General features: G+C 41.8%; 2 protein-coding genes and 1 long non-coding RNA gene across 3 annotated transcripts in view; 2 read left to right on the plus strand and 1 right to left on the minus strand.

The window, feature by feature from the left end:
* The first annotated feature begins 328 nt into the window (after nucleotides 1-328).
* sf3b6 (splicing factor 3b, subunit 6) lies at nucleotides 329-5901 on the plus strand. Its single transcript, XM_014144864.3, has 4 exons — nucleotides 329-472; nucleotides 3773-3891; nucleotides 4039-4177; nucleotides 5522-5901. Exons 1-4 carry the CDS (start codon nucleotides 443-445, stop codon nucleotides 5609-5611), a joined length of 378 nt encoding a protein of 125 aa, XP_014000339.1. The 5' UTR covers nucleotides 329-442; the 3' UTR covers nucleotides 5612-5901.
* Nucleotides 5902-8145: 2244 nt separating this feature from the next.
* The window catches only part of vsnl1a (visinin-like 1a), a 59169-nt gene continuing 41932 nt past the window's right edge, over nucleotides 8146-25382 (minus strand). Inside the window, exons 3-4 of the mRNA XM_014144860.3 lie at nucleotides 9365-9580; nucleotides 8146-8978 (exon numbers count right to left, since the gene is read on the minus strand). Of these exons, the coding sequence (XP_014000335.1) occupies nucleotides 8781-8978; nucleotides 9365-9580 (414 nt within the window). The 3' untranslated portion in view covers nucleotides 8146-8780. The remainder of the gene's footprint in view (nucleotides 8979-9364; nucleotides 9581-25382) is intronic.
* Nucleotides 15239-20080, plus strand: LOC106571606 (uncharacterized). Its single transcript, XR_001320951.3, has 3 exons — nucleotides 15239-15690; nucleotides 16011-16096; nucleotides 16268-20080. It is a non-coding gene; the product is annotated as an uncharacterized LOC106571606 (long non-coding RNA).

Genomic DNA, 25382 nt, shown 5'->3' on the forward strand with positions numbered 1-25382 from the left:
AATAAGTCCAAAAAGCTGGATATCATTATATCTGCAGCCAAAAAGTTTTTGGGGCACCAAGACTTCACGGTAGAAGCACAAAAATAACTATTGTCGCTAGGAAATGTTTTGCCCTCACAGGAGGCTTCTGAGCCTGATTAGAATGAGATTTTTACAGAAAAGCAGGTTAATTTTGTTTAGTTAATAAATGTTTTGGTAGTTTGTATCATATTTTATTAATTTTTGCCCAACTGTTTTCCTTTTGGATCCTTATTATTCACCAGCACAGTAGGTGGCGGAATGCACATGTAATTGTTGCGAAAGCCATTACACCATAGAATAAGAAGAAGCAGCCGCAGAACCGTCTGGAAACGGAAATACGTAAACAAGCTGCGTCTGTTTGTCGACCACCAAACCAGTACTCTATTTTTTTTCTTAGAGTTTGTACAGAAAACATACAACTATGGCTATGCAAGCAGCTAAACGAGCTAATGTAAGTTCACATCTATCATGTTTTTTGTTGTGTTGAAATGATAGCGACAATCAACTGAGTCAGGTTTACCTTCTATAAATACAGAATTAGCGTGGTAGCTGGATGGCTGGCGACGCGTACTGTTAGCTAGCTAACTCACTTAGCTAACGACGTTAGTTAGCGACGTTAACGTTATTAAGAAACGCTAAATAAAGGCGGATGGCTTCGTCGATTAATTTGTATTTTATGAAGACATTAACTATAAAACACAATTTAAATGTAATTTTTGGAGGGAAATTAAAGCTGGCTTTTTTTACTGAAGTCTCGAGCTAGAAAGCTAACTATGCGAGTTGGCTAGCTAGTTAACGTTAGCTAGTAGTAGCTTCCTTTCAACTGTGTAACTAACGTTAGTAACGTTAACATTACTGTTTATAACTTGGCACAGCTGTTGATACTTATTTTACTTGATTTTGTTATAAATAAAGCCCCGTTTTCACCGGCACTTAAAATTAAGGCCAAATTAGAGTTGGCTCGAATGAAATTCTCAAATTCGAGCTGGGTCGAGGGAAACCCAGCTCGAATCACAACTTTCACAACTTGTGCCAGCTCAATTAGAATTCGGGCTGGTGACGCCTTTATTATGCTACCACCAAGCTGATCACTGCTGGATGCGCCACAGCGGTCTAAGGCACTGCATCTCAGTGCTAGAGGCGTCACTACAGACCCTGGTTCGATTCCACACAGTTTCACAACCGGCCGTAATTGGGAGTCCGATAGGGCAGCCCACAATTGGCCCAGCATCGTCCGGGGTAGGCCGTCATTGTAAATTAGAGTTTGTTCTTAAATAACTTGCCTAGTTAAATATAAAACTAGTGGTGCATGACTCCGACCCTTGTGATTGGAGTCGTAGGAGTCAACTCTGGCTCTACTCCCTAAACGCGCTGAGACAATGCACACACAATATTATTTTACCTTTATTTCAACAAGGAACACAGACTGAGACCAAGGTCTCTTTTACAGCTGTGCCCTGCGTATACATGTTTACACATAAAGTTTAGGTACAATGATTAAGAAAACGATCACAGATAACACAAAAAAAAAATACAGCAACAGATTACATTTACACAGGTTATTCCCCTAACAGCACAAGAACTTGCTTTACCCAAAACAGTTACAAGCAATATAAAAATCCTCCAATAAATGTTTAAAATGGGCAAGGGGGACAAGAGTCTCAAGTTTAAGTTTAGTCTGCAGGCTATTCCATAGGCAAGGAGCATAACAGGAAAAGGCAGCCATACTCAACTCTGGAAATCGCATGGGCCTCAAGTGTAATCCATGCTTGAGACCTGGCTTTAGGAATTATAATTCTAATATTGATGAGTGATGATAAATGAGAAGGTAGCTTATTCTGAAGTGCTTTATAGACAAACACGAGAGCATGTTGTTCTCGTCTCATAGACAGCGAAGTCCAACCATCATTTTGATATAAAACACTGGTGAGTTCTGTAGCTAGCACATGTAATAAACCTAAGTGCGCAATGATAAGTAGCATCCAGCGATTTAATTGTTGATGCCGTAGCATGCATGTAAATAATATCCCCATAATCTATAACAGACAAAAGTAGCTTGCACAATTTGTCTTCTATTTGTAGAGGACAAAAATGTCCTGTTTATATAGAGGAAGCCTAGCTTGATTTTTAGCCGTTTACAAAGTTCCAATACACCATCTCATTATTATGGAGTCCTACTAGGAAGACTACATTTGTGTTCTAGTGGAATGACATGAGCATGACGCTGCCCATTTCCCTATAAAAGGCCTATTTTAGTTTGAATATAGAAGGTGACGTGTGAACTAGAATATTAGTGATATATCTGCTGTGTGAAGCTTTGACGGATCCCATTGGATGATGTGTGCACTCTACGCTGATAAGCCAATTCTTTTCCATGTTATAGCCTTGTTCAGACAGGCATTACTAGAGATGTTGGTTCTGTAATTATTATCCAAGCATGTGTGTTATTCCAGATGATGATTCACACAGGATTTGTTTTTTCAAAATGCCCCTTATAATTATTTTTCTTCAAATTGAATTGGCTCTTATAACAGAAGCCTGGAGGTTATTGTAGGTGTGAAGATATTTCACCGTCATGTCTAGATGATAACAGGCTACACTGATAACTCGTGCTTGGCTGCCGTATGTATAGTTCTCCCATAATATTTACATTGATGAAGTGTGCTCATAATCATTATTTTAGCGATCTATCCTTGGTAGATGTCCTTCCTGATAACAATGCCCCACATCCTGCTGATTTGCGCTTCTGAACCGCATTTGCACTTGACTATGTTTATGGATGAGAAAGTGAACTTGCCATTTCCAACTGGTTTAGCGGGGAGGCTGCTTTGCGATTTATTACCTAGGACATTGCTCTTCAACCCTGTTCGTGGAGAGCTACCATCCTGTAGGTTTTCACTCCAACCCAAAACTAGTGCATCTGATTCAACAATTAGCTGGTTGATAAACTGAATCAGGTTAATTATAACTTGGGTTGGAGTAAAAACCTACAGTAAGGTAACTCTCCAGGAACAGGGTTGGTGAGCCCTGACCTAGGACATCAACAGCCATCCAGTCTTTCATTAAATAAGCTATAGGCAATACTTTTTATTGCACATTTAGGCCTAATTAAACTGATGCATTTGGTAATGTTCAACTTCAATTCACTGACACTATGAAGAATAGCTTAGCCATTCTCATTGATAGCCTAATATATACTGTTGGTGAATTTACGAGGCATTGCTAAATACAGATGACCAAGATATCGTCTATGCGCACGGTTCTGATCCTCTCTCCCTCGCCTGCTCCGCTTTCTCTTTACTATGAAGAACGCTGGTGTCTGTTGCATGTAGAATAGCTCTGCCTACTCATTGATAGCCCCTACTTTAGTGAACTTGCGCGAGACATTGCAAGCCAAGAAATACAGCATTGCGATTGAACTGTCCATCGGTAATCAAAAGATGTAGTCTGCCTGCCTGACTGGTTGCCGACAAGCCTGGCTGTGCCCCTCCAATCTCTCTCTCCCTCCCTCGCTAGCTCGCTCTTTCTTTGCTGTCCTGGTGAGGGTGAATTAAATTCTCCAATATCATGCTAGCAATATTAGCAAAGCCAGCTGCAGTCACATATTGGCTACCTATCAACATAACATATTTTATTTCTGGAGGCAGTAGCAACGCAATTTGAGCCAGCCTAACCTGGGTTGATTTCAAAGTGCCAATGGAAACATGGCTTAAATGGAGCTTATCAGTTACGAATTCTGTTTCCTTTGCAGATTCGATTACCACCTGAAGTCAACAGAATACTCTACATTAGAAATCTACCATACAAGATCACAGCTGAAGAAATGTACGACATCTTTGGGAAATATGGACCAATACGACAGATTCGAACGTAAGTCAAAGATTGTTGCTCTGGATGGGATCAGCCCAATTCTAGGTATTATCTTCTTGTGTGTAGTCTGCAGAACTGTGGCAGGTGTTCAACCACAAAGTCTCATCCTTGTCTTCTATGTCTGTCTTGTTGTGCCCTGTTTTTCAGTGGAAACACACCGGAATCAAGAGGGACAGCTTACGTAGTCTACGAGGATATCTTTGATGCCAAGAACGCCTGCGATCACCTGTCTGGATTCAATGTCTGTAACAGATATCTTGTAGTTTTATACTACAATGCAAACAGGGTACGTAGACCTATGTATGATCTATTCTATCAAGGACCTTGCAAAGTCTCTTACCATTGTCGATAAATCATGTCAAAGGGGTATCTAGTAGGGATTAATAACTTTCATCGCTTTGTAGATAAGAGAAATTATACTGAACAAACAGTGTAGTCAATGCTGGTACTTTACATTTTACCCTGTAGGTGTCTGGAGGAAGTCCAGATCTGTGATCATTTTAATTAAACTGAGACAAAGTAATTTGTTGCCACGAGCAACAGGGTGAACCACAGATATTGCAGACAAGCGATGCAAGATGATGCACTCACACAGAGGATTTGCATGGGTGCGCTACTGCGCGTCACTCTGCTGCAATGTGAAGCTGCGGGACCAATACATCGGAGAAGTTTAGCCTCCCTCATCGCACTGGTTATGACCAACGTACCGTCTCCGTAACGTGATCCGCAGTTTTAACAACTCGCGCTGATCTATGAGACGTGATATACCACATGCAAAAGGCAGCATGTCTACGAACCAAGGCTAGCTTGAAGCAGCGTAGTTTTGCCCTTTTAGTCTATGTTTCTTGGCAGCCAGAGCATGGCAGAGACATAGATTCACAGAAATGCATAATATCAAATATAAATTCACAAATCTTCAATAATAAATAGGAAAATGGCACTTGGAAAATCCCTTTTGGATCGGTGCCTTGCCGGCTTCTCAGGGAGGGTGGGGTCGAGCACACCCGCTGACCAGAGCGGCCATTTGTGGTGTTTATAAAAATATATATTAGTAGGAAAATGGCAACTCATCCTGGCCTGCACACGTTGAAAGGTTCAGTCTCACATTTTAGGTGTGTATTTAAAAAAAGACAAAGTACATTCTACATTGGATGATCTAGCTAGCTGTATTGATCACTTCACTTGCTATACTCCCAATTTCATTGGACATTTGATAAAATTACAAGGTTACTTACCCGTAAATTCTTTAGCTTTAAGAAAAGTTGAATGTTTACGGATAAAACCAGAGAAAATCGCAGCTATTGCGTCACTGACGTTTGTGGCCACACATCTCGTCATGCTCCCAGTGCAGCACCCTGAAAACCACGTTGACGGAGGTATGACGGTACGCTCTCGTCACGCTGTCTATGTAGTTTCACTGCTCGTTGTTGTGGATGTCGGCCCGATATTGCAGTTTACTATGTACATCACTGACTCTACCATTAAGGAGCTAATGTGAGGTAAATGTTGTAATCAATGTAAAAAGAAATTGCCTGACAGGTCTGCCTGTCTGATTTGTAAAAAAACAATGTATAGTTTTGCACTTGAGCATGTATAATTCATGGTCTCCATTTCACGCTTTCTCTCACAGGCGTTCCAGAAGATGGACACAAAGAAGAAAGAGGAGCAGCTGAAGCTTCTGAAGGAGAAATACGGCATCAACACAGATCCCCCAAAATAGACTCACCTTTTTCCCCTTTTCCCCATTGTCCTTCCCTGGTACAGAATGTGCATTTTGACAAGTGTGAAATTGTTTGTCGCAAAATTTAGCATGCAGGTATTTTCTACTTTTGTTAGATTTCATTGCCTTTGGCAGGCTTGTTTGTCTTTTTACTTCATTTGTTTCTGTGGTGCATATTGAACACATACCATCTCTGAAAAATCTTCCACAAAATGTATGCATCAAAAATCTATTCATACAAATTCACTTTTAGATTTCAGATTCTGTCAAATAAATGTATTTCGGTAAAATGGTCCTTTTTATAAAAGCTGCTGGCCATACGTCTTGCATGAATGCACATCTGTTATGGCACTCTTGGTGAAAAAGTAACGAGGTCCAGGTCAAAGTAGAGGTATAGGTCACAATCGTTGCATACAGGCACACACGATTGCCTGCAGTTCTATTGTATATTATATACATGCAATGCGCGGGGTCTTTCACACTATCCTGAACCAGGGATCTTTGCAGTCAGTATTTCACAGTATAACATCAGTCTGCTTTATTTTCACATAACTTTGTCTCAGCTAACACCATATTTGTCATGGGGGTAGTTCAGCTCGTCTTTAGAGAACTGAGATGTTCTGGGAGTTGGTAGATCTATACCCAAGACATCAACAAGAGGACAATCTCTACCATTGGTTTGCCTGCGTATTCTAATATCACTGACACAAGTGACATCTGGTGGCTATATGCAGTACACTTTCAGAAAACAGCCCATAGTTATTTTATTAGTTTAAATCACAACACGAGTAGTGCAGCCATGTTATCAGGGACACAATACATGCTACATGTACAAAATAATCCTTTAGTTGACACTGTTGCCTTTGCTTACATTTGGTATCTGATTAATAATAGTTTTAAGTACAAACATTTCTGGGCAAAGATGTTCATGTGAAGTTTCAGATTACAAACGGTCAGACTAATTTCTTGAGGAATGATGGTGGACTTGGTCTTGATATCGCAGTCAATTTGAAAATAAATGAATCAAATAACTCCTCCCAAATGTGCAGATGGCATGTGAAACGAAATGGGTAGTTAGTTACCAAATTGCAACTAGTGATTTATATAAGCCGTGTCTGCAATCTTTAAACAAGGCAACAGTAAACATGTCCTCCCCCACCAATGATACAGCGCCCTCCCTTGGTCCAATTGGGATCGTGTGACAAACACATTTCTGTTAATTACTATAGCGCCTGCCTAGGTCCATTCAGTGTAATTTAGTAAACGCTGGATCTCTATGGCAAGACGCATTATTCACCAAAGTTTTGTCCAAATCGGGCCAGAGCTGTCTGTGAGATTGCGTGTGACCATCGTACGGAGACAGATCCACAGTACCGAGACAATGAAGGTGTACAGGTGAATTAATATTTCCAGTCAAGCTGGGGTCTCATAGCCTGCTGCCAGATCCGTTTGTGCTGTCTTGCCAACTCCTTTGTCGCACCGTGACAAGATGGCACAAACCGATCTGGGACCAGGCCAGGGGTCTCGGGCTATTTCTAAGCTGTTGTCTTTATTGGAGAATAGGATACAGTGCACCTGAAAAGGAAGGAGCTACTATACAGTTTGTATGCTTCAGTGAGAGGAATAAAAAAGTACAAAAAGTTGATCAATAAAGAGGAGCGCGTCGTTGGGTACACTTTGGGCAAACTGTATAGCCTACCAAAACATGGTTTAAGGGGTTTTGTCCTCTTGGCTTGGTTCATAAAGTATGGCATTCACTTGTTCTTTCAACACATTGCTCTTTTTTTACACTCGTTTTTAAACTGAAAGAGACAAACGGTATGAGATAATATCAATCAATGTCTAACACAATGTCGCACTGGCCTTAGATCATTTCCTCTTTATATCTATGAGTGGTATTAATAAACTCATGACAGGAACTTCATTGAATTCAGCACATTGATATGCAACCTGTATCTTCATTGAAGAAATGGTGTGATGACATAGACCAAAACTAAGTGGAGCAATAATACGTAGGATAAAATACACTATAAAACTCTACATTGTTATTGGGCTGCGCTAATTTTCAGATAGATGTTACATTGCCTCTCATTAGTTATGCCTCATAGGCTATACTTCCCCCGACAATACTGATGTGGTTTTATTTCAATGTATTTCATTTCTTTCGGTCCAAATCAGCCAAATATTTTTCTTGTATTCATACAGACTTTTGGTTTTGTTGTTAAATATGGCACATTCAATATCTCCTCGTTCAAAATGGGCTCATGAGATGGTAGATTTTAAATAGGGGTATGTTTACTATTATTATTATTATTAACTATTATTATCTACAAGGAACATGCTCCCACAAAAATAATGTCTTGACAAATCACAAACAACACATCCCATTCATCAATACTTGTGACCTATACTGTAATATGTTTTTCATATTCAAATATTTTATGTTTAACTGTTTAACGGCGTTTCGTTCATAGGCTTTGTCTTCGTTATTCTTATAGGATGCAAAATAAGGAGATCATTCTTAAGGCAAAACCTAAAGGCATGCAAATGAACTACATTTATATTCACCAACAGTACAAGCACATTTGGAAGGAAACGTTTGTGATGAATAGGCTACTAATCCATCTCTTTATCTATCCAAATCTAATCTTTTATAAGAATGGATACATGGTTTATCAGAAACAGCTACGTTACCATAGGAATTTGATTTGGTTGACATTACTCAATATATGAAACACATAGATAGCGTCAGTAAACTCAGAACAATAAAGTTGTAGCGTAATTCAACATAGCACATCACTGATGCTCAAGCTCCAGTGGAATGAGTGTATGGAAAATACTTTGCACACTTCACATTTTGGCAGTTGATTTTAAATAATTGAAATATAATATTTATATATCTATATATTTGTGCGTAGTGTGAATATGTAGTGAGTGTGTGGTTTGTTTGTATCTTATGGGGTGTGTGTAGCTCGTTATGTGTGTGTATATGTACGTATAAATTGTTTCTAGCAAATAACATTCTCATGCACACAAGTGTTTCAAACATCAAGAAGCGGATCCATTGAAAGGTAGTCCAAGCATATTTTTTTCAGTGGAAATAGCTGCAAACTGAATGGAACATGAATCTTCTGTGCAGTCTGTGGCGGTTCTCAAGCTCCCCTCTCCTCTATTTCTGCAGGTCACACTGCAGGAGTAATACAATGGAAGGGTCGCTCTTTGCTGCCTCTTTGAACTCGTCCAGTGATATCTGGTCGTCGTTGTTCTTGTCCATCTTGCTGAAGATCTTGTCCACTCGCTGCTCAGGCGTCAGGCCGTCCTCATTCATCTTCATCATGATCACAGTCCCCACCATCTTGTAGATGGCCTTCACAGAGGGGGAGAAATTAGAGTTCAATCATTGTTTACTAAAGTAGAGACATTTATAGGTCAAACACGTTCTCCGAAAAACCCAACCTGATTTGTATTCAAGGCACCTACTGTACGAGGGCATTAAGGGCAAGAGGAGGAAATGTAAACGTTCAGAAGGAAAAGAGTCAAATCTAAAGTGCAGAACAAAAGGCATTTGAGAAAGACCCCGTAACCATGACTAATATTTCAACACCTTAACTCATATGACATGAATAGCTGAACCAAAGAGATTTGGTTGCATCCTAAACGGTACCATATTCCCTATATAGTGAACTACTTTTGACCAGAGCCCTATGGGCCCCGATTATGATTCAAGCTTAATCTGTACGGGCTGAACTCTACCTCAATGATCTCCAGCATCTCCACTCGTGTGATCTTGCCATCTCCATCTAGGTCGTACATGTTGAAGGCCCAGTTGAGTTTCTGTTCGAAGCTGCCTCGAGATGTAATAGACAGGGCACAGATGAACTCTCTGAAATCGATGGTGCCGTCCCCGTTCTTATCAAAGGTCCTGAATGCATGCTGGGCAAACTTTGAAGCATCTCCATAGGGGAAAAACTGAAAGAGAGAAAAAGAACAGAAGAGATCCCATTTGTATTAGTTACAAGGGGAACCCCAGCCTCACAAGCAGGTTCATCAATCATTCAAGACGATACCACATGTAGCTGTCTATACCTTTGATATTAGTTCATGGCACATACAGTACTGTACAGTACATGATGTGCCTGATCGCCATCCTACTAAGCGGGTGTGTGTGTGTGTGTGTGTGTGTGTGTGTGTGTGTGTGTGTGTGTGTGTGTGTGTGTGTGTGTGTGTGTGTGTGTGTGTGTGTGTGTGTGTGTGTGTGTGTGTGTGTGTGTGTGTGTGTGTGTGTGTGTGTGTGTGTGTGTGTGTGTGTGTGTGTGTGTGTGTGTGTGTGTGTGTATGCATGCATGGGATTCTGAGTAAGTGTATGTCTGACACTCAGCGTGTATGACACCAGCCCCACAGCATATTGTTGAGATCCCGCAGTGGGATGCAATGCGGACCTAAGCTTTATAATCAGTCTGGGAGAGGGAGATGGAGAGGAGAGATGCATAGAAAAAAGGAGGAAAGGGGCGAGAGAAGTGAAGAGTGAACGAGGGAGAGGAGAGAGCAGAAAGCTCCTTCTGTTCATCAGATGGAAACATCGTGGTGCTTTGACATGTTTAAGCTCTCAGAGTGCAGACTTGTCCAGCCATTGACTTTAACAGTGCCTGCCTGCCTACTTTAGAAGCTATGTTGTCTGCAGCTCAATTGGCTCCCCACTAGGTCTGGTCAAAAGTAGTGCACTTTTCATTGCACCCTGTTCCCCATTAGGGTGGATCCTTGAGTGTTCCTCCCCCCAAACTCACAGCTACAACAAATGCACCCAGTGATTAACAATACACGGTTTAGTGCAAACCCGAAAGGCTTAATAATATCATTTAGAATTCTGCCTAAATCCTCCACTGCTACTTACCCTATATTCCAATTACATTTATAATCACATGACAAGGACAGCATTAACAAATCATAAATATTTGTCATATTTTTAAGGAGGATGATGTCCTTAAAAGCTCTGTACCAATTAATTGTTCTACACAGCTCCTTTTCACTGAAGCTGTTTTTATTGAGTGTTAAATAAACACATATTAGGATTTTTTTCAGAAATCCTAGTTGAAGGATTCTGGATTTCCTGCTTATCCCATACTGATTCTGGGAATATTCAAACTGGGATTTCTGTAAAACATCACAATTTTTGGGAGAATTTTTGACACATCCATTTTCCTATTCATGGACCTACTGTGGTTCAGACAGTGCCTCCGTGGACAATAAACAGACGGACAGGGTAGAGGCTAATGGGCTGTAAAGAAACACCATGTAAGATATGATGAGTTTCTGTTGCTGTATTCTAGTTGGGAGGTTGTGGTTCAGTTGGGTTCTCCAGGGGAAAAGGTGAATTCATTAGAGCAGACCTTCCACTTGCCCTCTCTGATAGCAGGAGTAGAGGTGTTGGAGAATATGAGCTCTTCTCTGCTCTCAAAACACATGCATTACAATGGGATGTGCCACTGCCAAAGAAATCCCTACAGATCTAATTGTTTTCAAAGTGTTGCTCTGGTTTGTCCTGTAGACGTTTCTCACACTAAAAACAACAAAAACACTCACTCCTTTGAATATAATGAATGTATGAAATGCTCATGAATGCATTACGTATGGGTTATGAATGTGTTATGAAGATCTTATGAAGGTACCCTTAAAACAAAAGTTACCTTACACTCACTGCCTGTCTTTGCATAATGACACTTCCAGAACCCACACCCTGTTTGAAATCTGAACTGCACAGAGCCCAGAGCACAGGGCAAGGCTATAAATTCTAATGGCAGCTAGCAGAAGGCAATAGTCCTGGGGAGGGAATTCTGCAAACTGTCCATCTGCAGAAATGTCCTCCCATAAAAATCTGCTGCAGTGGCAAACTGATCAGACTGCAGTTAAAAGTTAAAGGAAAGAGAGAGGGAGAGACAGAGGAAGGTAGAGGGAGGGAGAGGGGTAGAGAGAGGGAGATAGCGAGAAGGGGGAGGAAGAGAAAGAGAGACAGATCGAAGGAGAAAGAGAGATAGAGGGATAGAGAGAAAATGACACAGTGAGTGAGTACAGTTACATGCACACAATAATAATACTATTATTGTAAATAGATTAATATAACTGTTTGATTTAAACTTTACATGCTTTGCAAGAATAACTATTTCCCTAATAATCCTGTTTAAATGGATACATCCGAAATCAGGCTACCTGATGGAACTTTAGTAAATGCAGAAAATCGTCATTCAAAATAAACGTTCTAGATCACAGCGACCATGTTATTTTTGGGAAGCCCATTTGATTCTGGGTTTAGACATACAGCATAAAGTTTGTATGTGAAAACTATTTCTAAGATACATACTTTCAGTTTTTCCAAACTCACTTCACTCGCCCATAACAGGGAGGCTTGAGCTGCTGGTGCTGGATCAAACACACCGCTGGAACTCCGATTAAACTGTACATCATTTGAAAGATTGCTCAGAAAACCAGGTGTTTTAATTGGCCTATGCGTACTTCAGTTACAACCTTATGCTGATGAAGATAACCAGAGTAAAGTGTTAAGGTGACTAATGCCATAATCAGTTTAATATCGAATTGTTAGTATGCAGTCGTAATCAGTGAGAAACAGAGAGATAGCGAGAGAAGGAAAGTGAGAGAAGAGGGAGAGACAGAGATGGACAGAGAGAGCGAGAGCCGTGAGCAGTTGTGGGGTCAGCCTTCCTGTTCCCAGAGAGCCTGGGTGCTCTCTGGGTGTTGTGGGTGTACCAGAGCCTTGGGTCAGGCCTGTGTAACCCTGCCAGGATGTAAGGCACACTGTGATACAGCATGCACAAATGCAAATTGACTCCCTCACAGGGCTGGCCCTGCTGCTCCATATGGCCTGGCACTGTCTGGCTGTTCCTGCTCAGTCAGGAGGGACAGCAGAGACGGGAAGAAAGAAACAAACCAAAGGAAAAGTCCTGCAGAAGTGGAGAGGGGTGGGGAGAGAGAGAGGGGGTGGGGAGAGAGGGGGAGTGAGAATAGAGAGAGAGGGGGTGGGGAGAGAGAGAGAGGAGGGTGGGGAGAGACAGAGGGGGGAGAGAGGTGGGGAGAGAGAGAGGGGGTGGGGAGAGAGGAGGTGGGGAGAGAGAGAGAGGAGGGTGGGGGGAGAGAGAGAGGAGGGTGGGGAGAGACAGAGGGGGGAGAGAGGTGGGGAGAGAGAGAGGGGGTGGGGAGAGAGGGGGGTGAGAAGAGAGAGAGAGGGGGTGGGGAGAGAGAGGGGTTGGGGAGAGAGAGAGGAGGGTGGGGAGAGAGAGAGGAGGGTGGGGAGAGAGAGAGGAGGGTGGGGAGAGAGAGAGGTGGGGAGAGAGAGAGAGGAGGGTGGGGAGAGAGAGGGGGATAGAGAAAGAGAAAGAGTCTGCTGCTGTTCTTCCTCAGCTTGTTCATCTGTGTGAATCTGTCAGGTTATGAAACACTTAGTTATGTAAAAGCACTAAAGAGAAGAGGGCCAGGATGATAGGACTGACTGTGAAACTCTTTGAGCTTGATGTATCAGTTCCTTGATAAATCAGAGTGATATTGTACAGTTGAAGTCGGAAATTTACATACACTTTAGCCAAATACATTTAAACTCAGTTTTTCACAATTCCTGACATTTAATCCTAGTAAAAATTCCCTGTCTTAGGTCAGTTAGGATCACCACTTTATTTTAAGAATGTGAAAATGTCACAATAATAGTTGAGAGAATGATTTATTTCAGATTTAATTTCTTTCTTCACATTACCAGTGGCTCAGAAGTTTATATACACTCAATTAGTATATGGTAGCATTGCCTTTAAATTGTTTAACTTGGGTCAAACGTGTCGGGTAGACTTCCACAAGCTTCCCACAATAAGTAGGGTGAATTTTGGCCCATTCCACCTGACAGAGTTGGTGTAACTGAGTCATTGTTTGTAGGCCTTTTTGCTCACACATGCTTTTTCAGTCTTGCCCACAAATTTTCTATGGGATTGAGGTCAGGGCTTTGTGATGACCACTCCAATACCTTGACTTTGTTGTCCTTAAACCATTTTGCCACAACTTTGGAAGTATGCTTGGGGTCATTGTCCATTTGGAAGACCCATTTGCAACCAAGCTTTAACTTCCTGACTGATGTCTTGAGATGCTTCAATATATCCACATAATTTTCCTCCCTCATGAAGCCATCTATTTTGTGAAGTGCACCAGTCCCTCCTGCAGCAAAGCACCCCCACAACATGATGCTGCCACCACCGTGCTTGGGATGGTGTTCTTCGCCTTGCAAGCGTCCCCTATTTTCCTCCAAACATAACAATGGTCATTATGGCCAAACAGTTCTATTTATGTTTCATCAGACCAGAGGACATTTCTCCAAAAAGTACGATCTTTGTCCCCATGTGTAGTTGCAAACCGTAATCTGGCTTTTTTAATGGCGGTTTTTGAGCAGTGACTTCTTCCTTGCTGAGCTACCTTTCTGCTTCCTCCAGCATCTTCACAAGGTCCTTTGCCAGTTCTGGGATTGATTTGCACTTTTTGCACCAAAGTACGTTCATCTCTAGGAGACAGAACGTGTCTCCTTCCTGAGCGGTATGACGGCTGTGTGGTCCCATGGTGTTTATACTTGCCTTCTATTGTTAGTACAGACGAACGTGGTACCTTCAGGCGTTTGGAAATTGCTCCCAAGGATGAACCAGAATTGTGGAGGTCTCCAGTTTTTTCCGGAGGTCTTGGCTGATTTCTTTCGATTTTCCCATGATGTCAAGCAAAGAGGCACCGAGTTTGAAGGTAGGCCTTGAAATACATCCACAGGTACACCTCCAATTGACTCAAATTATGTCAATTAGCCTATCAGAAGCTTCTAAAGCCATGACATCATTTTCTGTAATTTTCCAAGCTGTTTAAAGGCACAGTCAACTTAGTGCATGTAAACTTCTGACCCACTGAAATTGTGATACAGTGAATTATAAGTGAAATAATCTGTCTGTAAACAATTGTTGGAAAAATTACTTGTGTCATGCACAAAGTAGATGTCCTAACCGACTTGCCAAAACTATAGTTTGTTAACAAGACATTTGTGGAGGGGTTGAAAAACTAGTTTTAATGACTCCAACCTAAGTGTATGTAAACTTCCGACTTCAAGTGTATTTGTGTGCTCATGAACGAGTGCTACAGCAACACTGGAACACGCCCTCCACTCACCTTTTATGGTAACAAAAATGCCCTCATTTGGTGTATGATTTGGAAATGTTGGAACTAGACCATGTCCATTTCTAAAAGAATGTGTAACAGCAAATTTTATCACATTTCTGTAGAGGTGTGGGCAGATTTCTTTAAATATATTTTGTAATAACTTTTTTAAACACAAAATGCATACTGCCTTAGGGCTGAACTCAGTTAGTTGAATGGTCGTTAGGCTGTTGGTCGACCGAGATTGTTTTAGTCGAGCAGTAACAAATATATATTTGCACCCATCTCTGTGAAGTAATCCATTCCGGAGGCCTAGACTAAAAGTATATTTATGCTTGATCCGAAATAGTGGTCGGAGGCTCCATGCGCAAGAATTATGAAAACCCTGACGTCTGCTAAATCTGTATCACAATGCTGCATGCCCTGACGTCTGTTACATCTGTATCACAATGCTGCATGCCCTGACGTCTGTTAAATCTGTATCACAATGCTGCATTCCCTGACGTCTGTTAAATCTGTATCACAATGCTGCATGGCCAATGCAGAAATCGATGCACCCAGATTAGGGTGACCAGACGTCCCCGTTTTCCGGGGACAGTCCCGGTTTTTGGTGGCCTGTCCCAGCCTGGAGTTGTCCCCGTTTTTAACTGTGCGTTAAAAACAGACCGCAAAGTGAAATATTTTACTTGGCAAGAAAGACCGGGCAGCAGAGCCTACCGGTTGACGTCTCAATTGTGTTGTGCTTGTTTAGGCCAACAGAGGGGGCTGCTCGCTATTAACTCTTATTCTACTAACTACTTGCTCGCGATAGTTTTAGAGAAAACTGCTGTGGAAAACTCGGCCAGAAGTTAGCAAGGGTCAAGTGAATCCACAACATCACCACAAATGTAGTTTCAAGCCAGGTAAGTTACAATTGTTTGAGATACTAGCTAGTGATGTTATAATGTCACAATTGATTATATAGATAGATAATCTGCTCAATAAGGTTTTAAACAGGTTATGCTAGCTAACGTTAGCTATGTAGACTAAGTTAACTAGCTAGGTTAGCTAGCTACTGTTATGGTAGCTAGGTTAAAAAACGTTCACATGTAAACATGCAGTTTACGGGCTATTTTGAAAATGTGATTATATTAAATGAATGCACAATTAATTACAGAATATTTTTGTAGATTACAATTTTAATGGTTTGGCATTATAATGAGTAGTGTGAAAATATATTTAGAAATGTTCGTGGATAACATTAGCAGTGGAGAGGAAGGAGATGAGGAAGACTGGATAGGAAGAAGAGTGAAGGAGATAGGAGGAAAGGTAAAGATATGGTTACAGAGCCTGCCAATTTATTATTCCAAACAATGTTAAAAGTTAAAAGTGTTAAATGTTAAAATACAATGTTAAAAGTTAAAATACAAAAATGAGGTAAGCAATGGGAATCTGTTAACCAAAATATTTTATCTAATAGTATGCTATTTATTAATACAGATTGGAGAGGAAGGAAAGGAAAAATGAAGGGAGTAAAAAGAGTGAAGCAAGGAGAGTGTAGAAGAGTGAGGTGGAAAGGTGAAGAGAAGGAAAGGAAGGAAGACGAGTGAAGAAAAGAGGAGGAGAAAGATTGGAGGAGAAGAAAAAGTTGAGAGTAAGAAGAGTGACACAAGGAGAGTGAAGAAGAGCAGACAGAGGAGATGCAATGACTCTTTCCAAGAAACGGAAATGCACTTATGAAAAACATGATGAGAGAATTTCCATTTATACGCTCAGGTCAAGATGATAGAATGGTTCACTGCACCCTTTGTAATTCCTCTCTTTCAATTGGCAGCCTGAGAAGAATGTCAGTGGTAGAACATCAGCAGATGAAAAAGCATAAAGCCTCTGATTGCCTGTGTTGGTGTGCCCTCTGTCACCACATTCTTCAAGAAGGTAGAGCCTTCCCAAGAAGAATATGGTTTAGCTGTGCAGGTGGGTGTCTTTGCATACCACACTATGCGACACAATCACAGTTACAGATCTATGGACTGCACAGCACAACTGGCATGGAAGCTTTATGAGCCAAAGTTTACATGTGCTAGGACAAAACGTGACGCCCTAGTGAGTAACGTGTTAGCACCATGGGCAACTACTTTGGTAACACGGGACCTAGACCAGGTTGCATTTGTGTCCCTGTCCATTGATGCGTCCAATCATGGACATGTAAAGCTGCTGCCAATAGTAGTCAGATATTGTAAGATATATGATGGCAGCACATCTGTGGAAACAAAACTGCTTGATTTTGTTGACTTGAATGGAGAAACAGCAGAGGAAATTGCAGCTGAGGTCCTGGTGGTCATCCAAAAATGTAACCTGGAAAACATTCTCTGCCCGACAACAAATACCAACTTTGGAGGACTGAATAGGCTGGGGAGGGTCAATGTCCATACCAAAGTTAAAAATGCTCTGCAGCGGGAGGTGATTGGCTTAGGTTGTCCTGCCCACATCATTCATAATACGGCCAGAACAGCTTTGGATATGATGTTGAGTACCTGCTCACAAAGATATTTGGATATGTTCATATTTTCACCGTCAGAGTAGAAAGACTGAAGGGCTTTTGTGAGTTTGTTGGCCAGGAGTACTATAACATTTTAGGACACAGCAATGTTCGCTGGCTGTCCATGCTCCCTGCTCTAGAAAGAGTGCTGAAAATGTATGTGCCATTTAAATCCTTTTTTCTTTCTGAAGACAAATGTCCTGTCGTCCTGCAAACAATGTTCGAAGATCCACTAACTGAACTTTGGCTGGCCTCTGTCCATGGAAACCTGACCATATTCAGTGACACGATCAAGATGCTTGAAGGCCAGGACCGCTGTGCGGTGGAGTCAGCTGCAATTCTGAGAAACGTTGAGGCAAAATTGACTGCAAGACGTGATGAAAACTTCATTCCAGTTTTGGTCAGAGGACTTCTGAGAGAGCTGGAGGAAAATGGAGCCATGTCTAAAGAGAGCTTTCTCAAAACATCCCAATCATTCTTCACTATGGCTGTGAACTGCTTCCAAGCATGGGGAAAGCACACAGATAATCTAAAAGATTTACATTGTCTCCTTTTAAAAAGGCAACCTCAGCGTGAAGAGATCCAGAAGGCAGCAGGTACGCTGCAGGAAAAATGCCCCAATGTGACCATCAATGAGGATGCATTGTTTGACGAGGTTACTGGCCTGCAAGAGTTCCTAAAGGGGGGAATCGCTTGAAGAATGGAAAACATCTGAGACACCGCTTAGTCAGAGATGGAGCACGGTGGTTACCCACTTCAAAGAGAACGACATCCCACACACTAACCTGGCTAGATTAGCGTATGTTGTCATGTGCTTACCTGGAAGTAATGCACCAGTCGAGAGAGTGTTCTCCCAAATGAATGATATATGGACAGCAGCAGGAAATAGGTTCACTGTTCCTACCATCAAGGCCATGCTTATTGTGAAGACAAACTTCAACCTTCCCTGCCAGGAGTTCATGGAGAAGCTGTCCAACGACAGAGCAATCCTGAAGAAGATACATTCTTCTGAGAAATATACAGATTAGGTTGGTATAAGTATATTATGTAGTTACCAATCTCATCAGCATCTTATTTCTTTATTATGTTGTTAAGTATTTCACATATACTGTTGTCTGTTTTATCAATTTTGCTCATGTTCTCTTCTGCTCTTATTCTACCAGGACCACTGAATGGCTGTTCAGATCGGACAGTTCTGTCTTGTCTGTAGTGTTTCTGTAATATAGTTGTTTTCTCTGTCTATCACAGTGTGCCTGCTAAATACATGAAACCGGAATTGTACCCCATTTTTATTTCATAGATAATATAACATTGGATATTTTAATTATATATTGACTGGGAAATGTCCCAGGTTTTCATTTCAGAAATCTGGTCACCTTAACCCAGATGCCCAATGCACTTCTCTCTCCAGAATGCGCTCTCTCCTGCCAATTTGAGCACATTCATTGTTTCATAACTTCATTGTGTGAATTGTTTGCGATTGATTGTTAGTGTACATCAATTCCCCGTTACATATATCACCAGCAATACATTTACGTTAATTCCTATAATATCTACAATGTTTGTTATTTTGGTTATTGTAATTTCTGTTAATGCATTCAATATTCTTATTCCAGTCTTGTCATTATCATTGTCGGAGTGGACACATTGTTTGCAGAGTGCACAACCTATGCTACACTTGTGAGAAACAAGTTTTGGTTTATTTATTTCCATTTACGAGTTTTGTCAATTTAGTCATTGTCTTTTGTTTAGACAGTTCCTGTCAATGTTGAGTAAGGACACGCATGCATAGAAGTAGGCCTATAGGCTACCTTATCTGCGTGCCAATTTAGGCATATAAATTTGCCCATCTGGGACTCTGATAGTATTTCTGATTGGCTTAACGCACCACAACTAATGAATGACCTGTGGAGCTTCTCAAAGTAATGTTTTCTTCACCTCAAACACAAGCAAACAATGTCTGTTTTTCCATCCATTGAGAATAATAATAGTTCCTCAATGTATTTGAAAAATCTTTCCAGCTCTCTTCCTTTCGATAACCACGCAGCGTGAAAGGGAGAAATGTCATGCTCTGATCCAGTGGAAACGACATAAAATAGGCCTACCTGATTACTTCTTATCAGTGCTTGACTTGGAGTGAAATAGGTTCCGGTACTCATTTTGGGTGCTGGTGCTGTTTATATTTAGGTGCATGAGCTCCATAATACTTTTGAGCTAATATTCTATAAGAAGAACAGGAGCTCAAGCACTGTGAAATTTTGAGGTGCTGGTACTCAGCTCTTTGTTGCAGACAGGCCATGTGTAGCCCAGTGGTGTAAAGTACTTAAGTAAAAATACTTTAAAGTACTACTTAAGTCGTTTTTTGGGGTATCTGTACTTTACTATGAATACTTTTGACGACTTTCACTTTTACTTCACTACATTCCTAAAGAAAATTATGTACTTTACTCCATTCATTTTGCCTGACACCCAAAAGTACTCGTTACATTTTGAATGCTTAGCAGGACAGGAAAATGGTCTAATTCACACACTTGGTCATCCTTGGTTATCCCTATTGCCTCTGATCTGGGGGACTCACAAAACACATGCTTCATTTGCAAATTATGTCAGAGTTGGAGCTTGCCCCTGGCTATCTGTAAATAAATAAAAAACAAGAAAATGTGACCATCTGCTTTGCTTAACATAAGGAATTTGAAATTATTTATACTTGAAATGTGATGTTTCCTTCCATGAAGACCTGCAAAATTAACTGCTTTTAGTGTATGCATCAAAGCTCATAGCCAACAGCTGTTTTTCAATCTTTTTTATTTTTATACTCTTGATACTTAAGTACATTTTAGCATTTACATTTACTTTTGATAGTTAAGTACATTTAAAACCAAATGCGTTTAGACTTTTACTCAAGTAGTATTGTACTGGGTGACTTTCACTTTTACTTGAGTCATTTTCTATTAAGATATCTTTACTTTATCAAGTATGACAATTGGGTACTTTTTCCACCACTGGTGTAGCCAATGTGATTTATAAGATTTTTGTTTTATTAGGATATTTTCTACCTGTAGGCTGCAATATACACTGCTCAGAAAAATAAAGGGAACACTTAAACAACACAATGTAACTCCAAGTCAATCACACTTCTGTGAAATCAAACTGTCCACTTAGGAAGCAACACTGATTGACAATACATTTCACTTGCTGTTGTGCAAACGGAATAGACAACAGGTGGAAATTATAGGCAATTAGCAAGACACCCCCAATAACGGAGTGGTTCTGCAGGTGGGGACCACAGACCACTTCTCAGTTCCTATGCTTCCTGGCTGATGTTTTGGTCACTATTGAATGCTGGCGGTGCTTTCACTCTACTGGTAGCATGAGAAAGTCTACAACCCACACAAGTGGCTCAGGTAGTGCAGCTCATCCAGGATGGCACATCAATGTGAGCTGTGGCAAGAAGGTTTGCTGTGTCTGTCAGCGTAGTGTCCAGAGCATGGAGGCGCTACCAGGAGACAGGCCAGTACATCAGGAGACGTGGAGGAGGCCGTAGGAGGGCAACAACCCAGCAGCAGGACCGCTACCTCCGCCTTTGTGCAAGGAGGAGCAGGAGGAGCACTGCCAGAGCCCTGCAAAATGACCTCCAGCAGGCCACAAATGTGCATGTGTCTTTTCAAACGGTCAGAAACAGACTCCATGAGGGTGGTATGAGGGCCCGACGTCCACAGGTGGGGGTTGTGCTTACAGCCCAACACCATGCAGGACGTTTGGCATTTGCCAGAGAACACCAAGATTGGCAAATTCGCCACTGGCGCCATGTGCTCTTCACAGATGAAAGCAGGTTCACACTGAGCACGTGACAGACGTGACAGAGTCTGGAGACGCCGTGGAGAACGTTCTGCTGCCTGCAACATCCTCCAGCATGACCGGTTTGGCGGTGGGTCAGTCATGGTGTGGGGTGGCATTTCTTTGGGGGGCCGCACAGCCCTCCATGTGCTCGCCAGAGGTAGCCTGACTGCCATTAGGTACCGAGATGAGATCCTCAGACCCCTTGTGAGACCATATGCTGGTGCGGTTGGCCCTGGGTTCCTCCTAATGCAAGACAATGCTAGACCTCATGTGGCTGGAGTGTGTCAGCAGTTCCTGCAAGAGGAAGTCATTGATGCTATGGACTGGCCCGCCCGTTCCCCAGACCTGACTCCAATTGAGCACATCTGGGACATCATGTCTCACTCCATCAACCAACGCCACGTTGCACCACAGACTGTCCAGGAGTTGGCGGATGCTTTAGTCCAGGTCTGGGAGGAGATCCCTCAGGAGACCATCCGCCACCTCATCAGGAGCATGCCCAGGCGTTGTAGGGAGGTCATACAGGCACGTGGAGGCCACACACACTACTGAGCCTCATTTTGACTTGTTTTAAGGACATTACATCAAAGTTGGATCAGCCTGTAGTGTGGTTTTCCACTTTAATTTTGAGTGTGACTCCAATTCCAGACCTCCATGTGTTGATAAATTGGATTTCCATTGATTTATTTTTGTGTGATTTTGTTGTCAGCACACTCAACTATGTAAAGAAAAAAGTATTTAATAAGATTATTTATTTCATTCAGATCTAGGATGTGTTGTTTAAGTGTTCCCTTAATTTTTTTGAGCAGTATATTTTTACATAGTTGGCAATGACAATAGAAGTTAGGAAACTTTTTAGGTTAGTATCATTTTCATTTAGATTCGGATGGAATTTTGATTAACTACATGACAATGATTTTGAGATATGAAGACGTTATTATAAATTAAATAAATGTTTCACGAGAATGTGCATATGAAAACAATAACTGGCACATAGATCAGTAGAGATGGTAAGATAAATTGGCATTCCACATGAGAAAGGTTGCCGACTCCTTCACTCCTCATTTGGCATATAACTGGCAACTTCAGGAGAATATTGGCAGAATCTGCGAAAGCCAGCAGGCGCGGGAGGAGAATAGTTGGGTCAGGTTCAGTTTTTTTTTTTTCTTTCTGGTTATTTAGATCTCTGGCGCCATCTTCAGGCATTTGTCTTATTTAATCAAACAGAATATTTAAAGCATCAGACAAGCTCAATGCACATAGTTGCTTTTATTAAAACACATTGGGTGTGTCTTTAAATGGAAAAATGCAGATAAAACTAAATTGAACAATCAATTGGTTGAAAGAACAGACAAAGTTTATTTTTAGTCGGGGACAGCCCTATGCTGCCTATAGCGTGTGCCAAACACTGGTTGCACATTGTGCATAATTAATTGTCTATTAAAACCATTTAAAAGTAAACGCTACAGCCAGCCTACATTATGTAAAAGACAAACTTTTGTCAATAGATGATTGTGTTTCTATCTCCTGTCTTGGAAGAGGCTCAGAGATTAAATAGGCTATAATGTCACGCTCCTATCTGACAGCAATACTGCAGCCTACCCATAATGTCTAGGCAACCGGTCTATTACTTTCGAGTATGCTTGGCTGTTGAATGAGCAATGGACATGCTAACCTCTCACCATTACAATAACAGGGGAGGTTAGCATTTTGGGGGTATTTGTGCGTCTGTAACTTTCTCACTCATCATTATCCGTAATCATGGTAGCATCCAACTTATTGTAGAAGTGTTTATAAACATGTTCTATTCTTATTTACAATAAAAGTGACTCCAAAATGACACACTACATTATTTACAAGACATTTCTGGATGAAAATACCCTCAAATAATTAAAGCTGACAGTCTGCTCTTCCACCTCATAGTCATTGTATAATTTCAAATCCAAATTGCTGAAGTACAGAGCCAAAACAACAAAAACACGTTCAGTGTCCCAAGTCCGTTTATGAGGTCCAGAAGCTGCCCCACCAGGCAGCAGCCGCATCCTAGCAGGGAGGCTGTAATATGTGTGTGTGTGTATGTGTGCGTCTGTGTGTGTGTGTGTGCGTGATCGGGTGCGTGCATACAAAGGTGTGTGTGTGTGTGTGTGTGTGTGTGTGTGTGTGTGTGTGTGTGTGTGTGTGTGTGTGTATAGGCCCAGGCAGCCACAGCTGGCCTAATAAACGTTGATGTCTGTCGGGTAGAAAGAGGAACAGAGCAGCGATGACCGATGCTCCAAGCTTAGCCAAGAGCCCTCCAGACACAACCCAAATCACACAGCACTAAGTGGAACATAAAAGCCTTCATAATCAGAGTACAAGCTGTCACCTCCACTCTTTTCTGTTCTGTCCTCGCCCTATCTGAAAGAGAGAAAGAGGGTGGGAGAGAGAGAGGGAGGGAGGGAGGGAGAGGAGTTGGATATAAGAGAGGGAGGGTGTTAGATAGAGATAGATAGAGGAAGCGATAAAAAGAGAGAGCAGTGGAGAGAGAGATGCAGGGACCTTGCTCGCCGTGGCCACATTAGCTATGCAGTCACACTCCTAACGGAGGCCATTTCACATTATCATAACAGCAGTGGCCATGATCAGGCTCTGGATGCAACAAGGCTTATGCAAGCAGAATGACAACAGCCCTGCCTGAGGCATATCACCCTACTCTCTGAGACACACACTGTCTCATAACCACGATAAGAAGAGAACATTCTCAGAGTAAAAGCTTTTGCTGTTGACTACATAATATGAAACAGTTATGATCTTTTCCAAATGCTATTTTAGTGACATATTAAGTGGAAGAGGATCATACTGCCACAGCCATTACTAGATATATACTGTAATAACAACAAAACAACAACTAACATTTATGGAGACTTCCTACTTGCTTCTGTACAGACTCCTATGATGACCCAACCCTGGCTGGCACCCTGTCCCACAATCGTCAGTGTCTTTTGACAACCGACAGGACAGGGCTTGACTGGATAGGCCCTGATCGAAAGTAATGCACTATATAGGGAGTAGGGTACAATTTGGGATGCACACCTGGGTTGGGCTGCCCAAATGGATGACCTGCCCTCTTTCCAGTCTCTGCCCTAATGGCCAATAATGCCTGGGCTGGACGGGTACCATGGTGACTCTGTCTCTGTCATACACAACAGTTTCCATTGACAGTGTGTGACATGGAGACATGGAGAGGCAGAGCCTTCTAAAGCTGCATGAATGGGTCAGTGATATACAGTGCATTCGGAAAGTATTCAGATCCCTTGGCCTTTTCCATATTTTGTTACGTAACAGCCTTACTCTCAAATGGATTAAATTATAGATTTTTCCCTCATCAATCTACACACAATACCTCATAACGACAGTGAAAACAGTTTTTTTTTTAAATGTTATGAATTTGTTAAAAATAAAAAACAGAAATACCTTATTTACGTAAGTAGTCAGACCCTTTGCTATGAGACTCGAAATTGAACTCAGGTGCATCCTGTTTCCATTGATCATCCTGGAGATGATTCTAAGACTTGATTGGAGTCCCCCTGTGGTAAATATAATTAATTGGACATGATTTGGAAAGGCACACACCTGTCTATATAAGGTCCCACAGTTGACAATGCATGTCAGAGCAAAAACCAAGCCATGAGGTCAAAGGAATTGTCCGTGGAGCTCCGAGACAGGATTGTGTCCAGGCACAAATATGGGGAAGGGTACCAAAACATTTCTGCAGCATTGAAGGTACAACACCGGTACTCAAGAACACAGTGGCCTCCAACATTCTTAAATGGAAGAAATTCGGAACCACCAAGACTCTTCCTAGAGCTGGGCGTCAGGCCAAACTCAGCAATCGTGGAAGAAGGGCCCTGGTCCGGGAGCTGACCAAGAACCCGATGGTCACTCTGACAGAGCTAAAGAGTTCCTCTGGGGAGATGGGAGAACCTTCCAGAAGGACAACCATCTTTGCAGCACTCCACCAATCAGGCCTTTATGGTCGATTGGCCAGATGGAAGCCACTCCTCAGCAAAAGGCACATGACAGCCCGCTTGGAGTTTGTCAAAAGGCACCTAAAGACTCTCAGATCATGAGAAACAAGATCCTCTGGTCTGAATGCCAAGCGTCACGTCTGGAGGAAACCTGGCACCATCCCTACGGTGAAGCATGGTGCTGGCAGCATCATGCTTTGGGGATGTTTTTCAGAAACAGGGACTGGGA

Source organism: Salmo salar, chromosome 15, assembly GCF_965601325.2.
Source record: "Salmo salar chromosome 15, fSalSal1, whole genome shotgun sequence".
NCBI lineage: Eukaryota > Metazoa > Chordata > Actinopteri > Salmoniformes > Salmonidae > Salmo > Salmo salar.